This window comes from Plectropomus leopardus, chromosome 11, assembly GCF_008729295.1.
Source record: "Plectropomus leopardus isolate mb chromosome 11, YSFRI_Pleo_2.0, whole genome shotgun sequence".
Classification (NCBI taxonomy): Eukaryota; Metazoa; Chordata; class Actinopteri; order Perciformes; family Serranidae; genus Plectropomus; species Plectropomus leopardus.
Window position 1 is genome coordinate 17,901,314 of NC_056473.1, and position 11,751 is coordinate 17,913,064.

At 40.2% G+C, this 11,751-nt stretch overlaps 1 protein-coding gene across 3 annotated transcripts; it reads right to left on the minus strand.

The window, feature by feature from the left end:
- Positions 1-11,267, minus strand: adat1 (adenosine deaminase tRNA specific 1). 3 transcript variants are annotated; one of them, XM_042495493.1, is made up of 9 exons: positions 10,973-11,267; positions 10,018-10,086; positions 9,555-9,609; positions 8,719-8,849; positions 7,282-7,924; positions 5,565-5,710; positions 4,471-4,570; positions 4,257-4,343; positions 1-2,819 (listed from the first exon to the last, which is right to left on the minus strand). In XM_042495493.1, exons 1-9 carry the CDS (start codon positions 11,154-11,156, stop codon positions 2,690-2,692), a joined length of 1,545 nt encoding a protein of 514 aa, XP_042351427.1. In that variant the 5' UTR covers positions 11,157-11,267; the 3' UTR covers positions 1-2,689. The 3 variants fall into 3 exon arrangements, with proteins under 3 accessions (XP_042351427.1, XP_042351426.1, XP_042351428.1); XM_042495492.1 differs by having other exon boundaries at positions 1-2,822; XM_042495494.1 differs by lacking the exons at positions 9,555-9,609; positions 10,018-10,086; positions 10,973-11,267 and adding an exon at positions 9,259-9,309 and having other exon boundaries at positions 1-2,822.
- Positions 11,268-11,751: the final 484 nt, after the last annotated feature.

Below are 11,751 nucleotides of genomic sequence, written 5' to 3' on the forward strand. Positions count from 1 at the left end.
TCTTGCATTGCCTTGCACGATCATATAACCAATCAAAGCAGTGTTCCTCCCCCCAAAACCATCCATTCTAGCACCAACCATGCTAATGTTACCCCACGCCTACTGGATGTGTAAATAAACTATTTATAGCTAACGTGTCACTTACAATCACTTCAAAAGTTGTCAGTGTTCTGGTTTTGAGCCATGCTGTGTCTTGTGTAAAAAGCTTGGGCCACACCCTCCAATTCCACAACTGAATTGGGAATACAATTTTACAATACAATTACACACATGAATTGGGTGGCTTGCAAGCTACAAATTAGATGTTTTTCTTTCCTTGGAGTTTTTTTTTTTAGGCATTCAGGAAAATGTAAGAAATCATCCTGCAGCAAAAGCAGAGGAAGCAGGCCATATAATATCTCAGTATGTAGCAGTGAAACAACTGTTTACACCCCACTGTGAACACAGACGGGGGCTCCTGCACTGCCTTTACATGTAGCTATTGTGATGCGTTTGTACAGCTTGTAGGACTAAAGTATAAGATCAGATTGTCTTAAGAAGGATGACTGCTATTACACTGTGAGCCATTAGCACACAAACAGCTACAAGATAACATCAGGAACATTTTTTATGTCTCAGTATTTTTCCATCTTTTCCTGGGATAACACATAGACACGCAGTGTTTGAGCCTCTCCTTGCCCATTATACTCTAATGATTAATATACACAAGGAAACAGTTGATAAAATCACTGAAAGTGTATTTTTAGTGCGAAGAGTGCTAAACACTTGTTGCTAAACACTTGTTAATGATTAAATACACATATTTGATGAACCCTGTGATTGTAACGACCACAGGAAGAATACACAGCACTATAATTCATTTTTTAAATACTTCAAGTAAAGTGTTGCTCAGTTCTTTAGCTGCGCGGGTGTCAGAGGTATAAAATCAGAACCGCTTGTGATCTTTCTCCTCTTCACTCTGACGCCCCTGAAAAGCTGACATTTTGGCTGCATCTGTGGTTTTTGGTGCTGAATCAGACTGCAGTGTATTTCCACCTTTTATTTGATCCATCAGAGTATACATATTTGTGCACCACAAAGCTGATTAAGGCTTTAAACATGGTATGTAGATGTGTAATATATTGATGGGATGCTATGATATTCAGTACTGTTTTATTTCATCAGTGTTGTATGTTTGTTAAATATATCTTAAAGACATAAAGGGATTTTAGATATCTGAAAAAGGTAAGGTAGCTGGAAGACCTGACCAATAAAAGTGAATGTAAAATGGATCAAAGTGTTTCTGTGTTATTAAAAGTAATATAGTTCATATTTCAAAAGACTTTTTACTTCATATTTGTTCAGATTGAAAGAAACCTTGTACAGTGTTTGACCACTAGTGCAGTGACATGGCCACACAAGACACAAGCGAATCTGGCAGGAAAATACACTAAGAATGTATTGTGAACAATATAAATTGTATATCGTTTACAATACAGGTCTGCCCATATGCACTTTAAACGATAACATTCTCTGGCTCACACAATCCAAAGACATAAATTGGCCGTAGATGTACCCCGCCTCTCGCCCAATGTCAGCTGGAATAGGCTCCAGCCCCCCCAACCCTTAGCTGAATAAGCAGTTGTGGCTAATTGTATATTGAATGTAATATAAATTATGTGATTATAATGAGTGGTAAAATGTGCATCCCATGCTTTCACACAGCTGTGTCTAAAGAGAGAGCGAAGAGGAGGAGGAGGAGGAGAAGAGTTATATAAAGAAATTAAACCTCAAACTTAAGGTGAAAAACATTGAAATAAAAAGACATACCTGGGTTATTTTCTTGAGCATCACCAGATATTTGCAGTAAATATTTTTTTTACAGCAGCAAGCTGTTTAAATAAATTGAATCTTAATCTGACACTTTAAGAAGCAATTTAAAAAAACAAGAGCAGTAAATCTCTGAGGCTCTCTGCTGCAGGGGAAGGAGAATGACATTAAATACACAATGAAAGCTTCCTGGTCATAACTGGCAGCATGCTGTGCAGTGTTAGCCGAGATGAATTGGGTCGTTACTTGTCAGTGGAATCTGCTGAGCTAAAGCAATAACAAAGCAGATCCTCAACCCTGCATTGATTTGGTTTCTGGTCTTCGTGAAGGACCTAACTGTTGTGCAGAAATATGCAGCTTCAGGTTCTTATTCTTTGACTTTATGAGTGTCCCAGAGGACTGAAATCTATCCCAACATGCACTGGAAACACCCTGGTCAGGTTTACAGGCCATCACAAACTGAATACGTGTACATGACACATGTACAATCATTACCGTGCTCGGTTTGTCTTCAGTCCACCTGACCAGAGCACTTCGGTCCTAGAACTTTTTCCATTTGCAGACAGGTACGTCCAGCTGTGTTTTCAGAACATGAACACCGGCCAGCTGCAGTCACAACACGTCACGCAGACACACACATTGTGAAAATAAAGCCATCATTTGAGGACACCGAGCTGCGGTCATCAACCTCTGAGAACAGCATGACAGAGCGGGGTGTCCTGCTGTTGCGAGCAGTAACATCCTGGGCTACGCAGAGTCAGATATAGCCAAACAATACTTATCCAGACCTCAAACGTCGCTGACCAGCTGACCCAACAGGCAAGTTGGACCATGACGAGGACACTTCAGCTGCAGAGTGGGGTTTTGGGAGAGTGGGCCTTCAGTGGAAGAGCAGGAGATCTCTGTCACTGCGTGGCCACAAGGGGAAGGCCTGGCTGCGGAGCTGCTGCCAGGCCTGCTGATACAACTGGGATGCCTGCTTGTAGTCCCAGTAGGTCTGCAGCTCGGCTCTGCTGAACACATACACAGAGAAAAAAACATTTAACTAAGTGATGCACAACCATCTCTCGTACTGCTGTATGGAAAGAGATGTGATGAATTTTGTTGACAGCGATATCTTCAGCTGTATTGACACAACTGCTGACGTGACTGCCAAGACGTGGATGTAATTGTGTGTGTGCTCTTTGACTTGGTGGAAGAGATGCAGGCGGTAATGAAATCGGAACACAAGTGGTCGGCTGGAGACGCACGACAGACACAGGTGTGAACGGCGACGTCTCGGCTGTCTGTCTGTGTCCTGATCACCAAAATGCTTTTTAAAACCAAGTGTTAAGAGACTCAAGATGGCTGCTGTGAAAAAACTGTTAAAAGATTAACATGTTTTTTGGCAAAATGACGTTACTGGGGTCGTTGCATTAAGAACAAAATCTTGTGCAGATAAAGTGGACAGTTTGGATCTTAGCTGGTCGGCTACTTTATTGAACGATTTATGTCCCGTCAGATACAAAACTCTATAACTGCAGAAAAAATGGCCACTCCCTGACCTCAACTGCCTCTGCTCACCAGTCATACCATTGTCTTTGGAGAAAATGTTGTCATTGTATGCTGGGGCTGAGTGTATGAGTGTGTATGAGTGTGTGTCCATCTATGTGCAGGCCCGGGTGTACTGGGCTGGGATCAGGTTATCTACTAAAATGCTGATACACAGAGAGACCACTGTTCTGCCTTTGGAGAGGATTCTCAGCTATCAGTACACACACACACACACACACACACACACACACACACACACACACACACACACACACACAGAGCATGTGAACAGGGACAACCCTAGATGCACACATTGGGACTAACAGTTGAAATGTGAGCACTAAATTTCACATACAAAGACACACACAGTGAGAGCAGCGGCGCACATAAATATGCACCCACAAAGAAAAAAATTGTTGTGCAACCCCAAGCAAGCCTTGTGACACCATTTGGAAGAAAAATACCTAGGATAATCTTATCCTAACTACAAAAAAAACCCCATAAATCATGAGTTGTAAACAAAAGCACATGGAGGTCACAGAAATGAGTCAAAGGTCTCGGTGTACGTTATGGAATAAAAAGCATCAGTCGGTGTTCACTTGTCTTTTGTCCAGGTTGCACTGTGGCTCGCTGTGACTGTGCGATTCCTTTAAACCCTCCTGCACTTTCTCTTTATAACGCTGCTTCTTGTGACTGTGACACAAACATTTACTTATTGCTGTTGGTAGTGTGCCTGACTGTCGATTCGACATGCTTTGGCAGCAAATGAGATGAGAGTTACTCAAAATGAAAAACTAATGAAAGCCACATCATCATTTGGAGATCTTCATTAGTGTTTGTGGTTGCTGAGATTAAGTCTGAGGCTGTTTAAAACCACAGTCGGTGATATTATGAAAGAGCTCATTGTTTGTTACCTGAGGGAGTCGGGAAGTGCTGAGGGGTCGGTGGCTGCTACCAGAGACAGGAATGAGTGGAAAAGCTCCAGTTTACATAGAAGAGACCTGTTGAAACAAAATGTGCATTAACACAAACTGACATTTCCAAATGAATACTCCTTAGTGATCAAATTCTGTGACTTCTCATTCATGTAACAATATTGTATCATGTATAGTGTAAGACAGTGTTTACCTGGCTTTAGCGGTGCCACAGGCCTTCTTGGTGACTCCATGTTTGTAACCGTTGGCAGTGACATCTAGTGGCTGCTCGGTCACATTACACCAGCTGATGGCTGAAACACATGAGACCGTAATCACGCTATGATTACTTTTTTTTCTTGATCAATTTATCAGGGTTCCTACAGCTTACAGCAAGACTTTTTGCCGAACGATTCACTTTAATATATAACATTACTTGACAGCAATGCATGTGGTAATCTGTAAATTTCTCCTTTTTTTAAGTTACTTTTATTTTAAGAGTTAACAATGCAATGTTAGAAAAAAAAGATTCATAAAATCATACCTGTCCAAGTCTTAGCACTTCTAAGACTAAGACTACTAAAATTAAGACATTTTAAGTCTAAGACCGGTTTTATTTTTATTTTGATTAATTCAATGCCTTTTAGGACTTTTTAAGGATCCGAAAGGAACCTGATTTATGACTTATGAGTTGAGAATTAGGTTTCTTCTAGACTCTCCAGGGAGATTTCTGGGATCAATCATCAACCAGCTGAAATTCTGTAATTATCTTAGTTATTCTGATGTTGACAGATTCCAAAATATTAAAATATAAGTCCTATTTTTTGTTTCTTGTTCTACTGTACATACTATGACAATATTAATAATATAATAATAGATATTTTAAAATCTTTTACATGAATTTTCAAGAACCCAGAATTTTTTTTTTTGACTCATTTGCCAAATGTTTTTCAGACAAATCTGATTCAAATTCAATACTATGCATTGATGATGTAACACTTATCTTTTGCAGGTTATTACCTTGAACTACAGACTTTGGCTGCTGTGAGGGACCACATTGTTTTTCAGATATTTCCACATTATTAAGCACAAAGTCAGATAAAGGAGAGCTGTCAGACAGATTTTCACGTCGTAATCACAGCTTGGATGTTGACAGTGTGAATGCTGTTCATGAGTCGGAAACTGGAAATAACAGTAACTAACTGTGATGATGTAAATTCAGCATTAATGCTTCTTTCTGACCAAAGAGAGAGTGAGAGAGTGTGTGTGTGTATGTGTGTGTGTGTGTGTGTGTGTGAGAGATCCCACCTGCTCCGCATGGAGAGATACGTCCCTGTTGGGCCTGGTGTCGGAGCTCCGTCTGGGCCTGGCTGAAGGGGAACTCCAGGCTGGACTGGAGCAGCTCAGGTGGACACACAGAGAAACCTGCAGGGAGGTCCAATAGATGGGAGCACCTGGAGCGCAACAGTCAAGTCAGGTCAATTTCATTTCTAAAGCTTACTATCACAAATCACAATTTGCAGCAGTGGGCTTTACAGCATACAACATCCCGGTGTCCTTGGACCCTAACAACGGGTAAGGAAAAACTCTCCAAAAAAAACTTTAACGAGGAAAAAAATGATAGAAACCTCAGAAAGAACAACTCAGGAGAGTTTCCTCGTCCAGGACAGACAGGACGCGCAATAGAAGTTGTCAAAACAGGACGACTACATTCCAGAAACCCTGCTGACTCCTTTGCACTAAAGGAAAAGCACCTTCAAAATGCTCCAACACAGTTAAAAGTAACAGTGACTGATAATGTATAATGGGTTTCTCTCACAGGACTAACACTGAGGCTGGAAACAGTGTGGATATTCAGCATCTGTAAATCTGACCTACATGTGATGAAACTACAGCAGGGGTCTTTGATTTAAAGCTGTACTACTGTTGTTTGTTATATGAATAATAGCTAAACTGTGAAACGTGAAAGCCCACAGAGAATCATCACCTGATTCTGCAGTTCCCTTCAGCTACGGATCTTTATTTTTTAGCATCATTCAGCTCATCATTTTGGTTTCCTGCTTAGAAAATTCTGTTCTCATCAACTTTGTTTCTAGCCACAAAGGATTTGAGTGAAAAACATTACACACATGTCCAGAACTAAACTGCAAAGTTAGCGACAAGCCCATTAAGTCAGTTAAACATTTTGCAGCTAAAGAGAACTCGCAGGAGTTGGTGGAGACCAAAACAGAGATTATAAAGAAAGTGAATACTGGATTCATGTTCACCAGAAACACGACTTGTTTGTCAACACATTTACCATACCAGCTTTAAAGTATCCACATGTCAAAATGTTGTGTTTATAGCTTCTTCTGCATAAAAGAGAGACTTTAACATGGTCAAATGGAGAAGAGAAACATCTTCTGACAGCTGTTTGTGATAGGGGTCGACAGATTATCAGGGTCGATATTTGACATTTTGCCGATAATCTGTATAGGCATTTTATTTTAATGATCGCCAATAAAATTAATTAAAAAATGCAAAGAAAGTGTCAGCATTGGAGGAACTACTTTGTAAAATCTCATTAAACATTTGCCAAAGACATTTAAACAAAGTTTTGTGTTGGAATTTGATATATTCCAAATTCTAAATATTCTAAACATTTTTATTTTAAATGCATATCAGTCTCAAATATCAGTTATCAGTTTCATTAAATAATAAGAATCAGTTTTGGCCTGAAAAAACAATATTGGTTGCACCCCCCCCCCTTTTTTTCAGCATTTTACATGCTACTCACAAAGCTAACATGTTACACTAGAAATGGCTCTTCCTCCAGTTTTCTGAAAATGTTCCAATCAAATCAAGACTTAGACCGTCACAGTAATTAATTGTTTGTCAACGTCAGAAAATAAATTAAATCAAAGCAATTCCCCAAAGCCAAACACAAGATCCTCAAGCTGTTTGATTTATGTGGCCAACAGTGTGAAACTCAAACTCATTTAATTTACATCAAGGTTTAATAACTGACTTATTGTTTCAGCATTACCTTGTAACCAAAGCTCTCTGCATCGCTTCTTGGCTGTACGGACACTTCCCCACAACCACGGTGCTGAAGTAGAGCGCCTCCTGAAGGTAGTGGGACAGCAGTGCGCCCTGAAAGCCGAGCACCCCCCAGCGGGCCATTTTGTCACTGCACGAGAGGGACAGAGTCGGCTCTCCTCTCCCAGGCTTCACTCGGAGAAGCCCTGTGCTGTGGTACCCCGCCCCAGGGTGCAGAGGGTCGGCCGGCCCACCGGAGACACACTTGGCCCCCGTCCTGTGAATGTCAAGGACATGTGATTGCAGTCTAGCATCGTCAGAGGGGTCTCTGGCTTTTGTCTCCAGCTGTCCTGAATCTTGTGAGGCAGTTTCCACACGTGTTTGTGCAGAGTGACTCTGCGATGGATTTTCACTTTTAGATGAATCTGAAAGGAAAGTTTGTTTTGTGTCTCCTGTGTCCTCTGGCTTTGTCTGCGCTGTCTCCTGTTCCTCTAGACAGGGCCGTTTGACGTTTTTCCCTTCACTTGGTTCCACAGCTTTCCTTTTCAGATCTCCTCTTCCATCAGTCCCTTCTTGGCCCCTTACAGATGTGACGGGCGGGCAGGACGGAGACTGGCTGTCAGTCATGGGGATGATGGCGGCGTCACCACCTGGTGACAGACAAGAAGTTTCAGATTACTGTCTTATATGTGTTTTTTATGTGTACTGTTGGCTATTCCTGTGGATCTCATCATGGACAACACAGGAATTCAGCACAAGTATGTAATTGGGATTAGTCTGAATTCTGCTGGTTTATGTGTATGGCGATTATGGGTTCCTGGGCAGCAGGAGACGGGAGTGAGGAGTAACAGATCAGCTGAATGTATTAATGTTTTGTTGTTTTTATAGGCACATGTGCATAACATGTTTTTCTCCTTTCTTATTCATTTTTTTTAAATTGCATATCATATTCTGTCTGTCTCTCTTCCTGCCCTATGTATAGGCTACTGCCTGGCTAGTGTATCATATCAGGAGGTAGGTAGGTGGGGTGGAGTGGACTTCGATGTTACAACTTACTTTCTGTCACTTAAATAACTGTAACTGTGCTACCAATCCTGTTACAAAAATAATTTTTAAAAAATACAAAAAAAAAAATTCAGACTGATTTTGGCTTCCTGGACAAACCTCTGAGCATGGGACAGCTTTGGACTAAAGCTGTCTGACAAGATCAAAGGCCCTAAAACAGCATTTAGATCAACACAAGAGACTTAAACTCTCTGAACGAACTAGAAGAATAAAACAACAGCTAAGTGATCATTGAAAAACTATGGATTACTTAAGACAAAACATGCCTTACATAAATAAATCTAAATAGCAACACGTAAAAAATATTATACATATGTGTAGCTCGTGAATCCTTTAACATACACTGCTGGTAGATACACTGGGAGCGTACTGGACTTACAGGGAGTGTGACTGGTAAAGAAGAGGAAGGAAACTCCTGACTGAAGCTTCCACTTCCCCCGCTGATCTGCCCGACAAAACACAGAGCTGTCCCTGCCAGTAACGGCTCTGTGCAGCTCCTGGATCAGGTACCTACAAATATATACACACAGCGTTTAATATAAATATATACACACATACACATTCACATACACACACACACACACACACAGTATGGCAACAGCCTATACTCAATTTTGAGAATGACCAACGCTGCGTTCCAAAACTCGTTCAACACGCCCCCCTTCACTTCCCCTCAGCACATGCCCTTGGGGGAATCAAAGTCGCCATCTTAAAGGCCGTTCCAATAGTCTGAAAAACTGAAGTGAACTTGGCGAGATCGAGGGAGCGAGTGAACATCGATGGTCACCTCAGAGGTCTTTATGCATTGCAGCTATGCATGTAATGCAAAAAAAACATCCATGGTTAGGGGGCAGTGATAGGTAAACTCAGATGAAGGAGAGGGTAAATAAACTGGAAAATAAATTTTAAAAAAACAAACCTAAATACAGGTACATTCACCATCTGATGCTCTTCAGTTTCACTTCTTCTAATATATCTCTTTGGTCTGTGTAGGTCGACTTACACATATAAAAATCCACCCGTCTATTAGCAGATAGTTGCTTATTGCTTTCCCTCAGCTTTCAGAGTGGCCTCTGTGCAACGTCAGCTGTTCAGAAACACCAAGGGCTGAGGGGAAGTGAGGGAGGGCAAGTTCAACAACTTTTGGAACGCAGCCCAAGTGTCAGCATGGGCCAACAAGCTGTTAGGGACAGAAAATTGAATACAAACACTCACCTGACACACCCCCTTCTAGCAATGATTTCTGCATGGCTGTCATTAAGTATATCACCTGTGAGAGAATCAAGAAAAACAAAAACAAGATATTGTTTTAAAGCCAGTTTTTCAGGAACTAAGACAAATATTATTTTAACAATGATTTTTGAAGGAGTGTGCCAAAGATCATTTGTTGCGATCTAAGGTCCGAAACTGACAAACATCGAGCTCTGTATTAAAAAACAAATTTTCATCTAGAGAATATATTTTTCCAAAATGCACCATTTCTGTGGACATTTAAATTAAGTCACAATTCAACTGCACACACAGACTAATGGAACAAAAAAGAAAGTATTTTGTGGTGGCAAATCTATTTGGTTGGGCGGCCAAAATATACTCTGTATAGAAGTCAGAGACATTGAGTACTCAGCACATAAAGGAAACCAAAGACATCAATTATAGTTACATCATCAAGACCACACACCATTGGGACGCATAGCTGTCTGTCCAATACATTTAGTCCCAGTTCCCAAGGAAACAACCTCCTTGTCAACTGTGAATGGACAAAAAGAGTTTGATGAGAATACAGTTTATCACATATTTCATCCTCATACTTTAACATTTGTATATGTATTCTACATATTTTTGTATCCATTTTCATGTTTTGTGGTCTAATTTGTATTTCTGTGTTAAGCTGCTTCTTTGTATAGCCTAAATATGTGCAAAAAAATATTTTCACTCAAATCTGTGTCGTGTTCTGTTCAATTTTGAAGTCTAAACCGGAAAATGTACTTAGTCCTTTAAAACCTGGAGCAATATCACTCTCCTTGTGCTGCTTTCAGGTGCTTCTCACAATAATTTAAACCAAAATTGGTGTGATTTCTTTCAAAAACATGGGGGCAAAGGGAATAAGCAACTTGGTAAGAAATGTCCAACAATTAGCTAGAAATTAGTACATTATACAATTATTTTTTAAAAAAGCTAAGGAAGATGTCTAGGGAAAAAAGAAAAAAAGCTAGGGAACATTTTTCACAATTAGATATTTAAAATTACGTTAAAACATTATTAAATTTTTTAAGCACTTTTCCATGACATTTACCTTTTTAAAAATAATAATAATAAATTCAGGTAATTTTGCTGTATTTTTAAAAATATTTTCTTCACTTTCAATGCTCATTGCTCTCTTCACGCGTTTCAAGGCAATTTGCTCAGGTTGCAAAGGGTTAAATGAAATGTGTGTTATTTTTACTACCAGTAACAATAAACACTAACGTTCAAAGTTAGATAGCGTTATAGTGGACGAAAAACGATATTAAAATGCAAAACGTTTAGGAAGGCGGGGAAAAAAAAGCTTTTTTGTACAGTTATTGAACATTGTGGACATAAAAAGAGCATGAAATATACTGTAACGTGTTTTGTAGTTCATTATGCTGTCCAACCTGTGTCAGAGTTAGCACACCGGGTGACTTTGACCACAGCGGCCAGCAGGGTCCACTCTCTGCCCGGCTCAGGCTTCCCTCTCCGGGGCAGCTGGCTGAAACGCTCGTAGCACAACTTGGCGATTTCATCCGCGTTCACCATGTTTAACCGGACAGGAGCGCGTGAGTGCAGGCAGACGGGCATTACAAATGTGGATAAGTGAACAATGGAGGTATTTAACTTAGTCACGGTATCACATGAACAATATACGGACAATATTTTGACTAATTTCCACTGACTGAGCAGCTTGGAGGATCCTCGAGACAACTGAGAAGTTACTTCCGGGCGGAGTCGAGGATGGCTGTACTTTCACAATAAAGGTCCCTCATTTAACTGAAAATCCAATTCAGCAATTTGACATGGTATTAATGCAGTATGCTAATACATTAATAATGATCCGTATATATAACTAGCACATTAGTAGTTTTTTGTACGGGAAGTTGCAATATTAGTTGATGGAATAAGTAGAATAAAATATAATATCACCAAGATGTAGTGATATAGAACTTACGGCCCGCGGGCCAAATGTGGCCCCCCGATTTCTAAGTCACAATAAAAATGAAGTGATCGACATTGAGAATTGTACTTTTAGTATATATAAGTTGCCAGATTGCATAAAACATCATCAAAATAGAGCCTGATTATCAAAATAAGTGCCAGTGGAGGACCCCCCCCCCCAGCTCTGTCAATTGAAAAATCACTTTTTGTCATCAAATTGATAGCCAGTAAGTCTTCAATA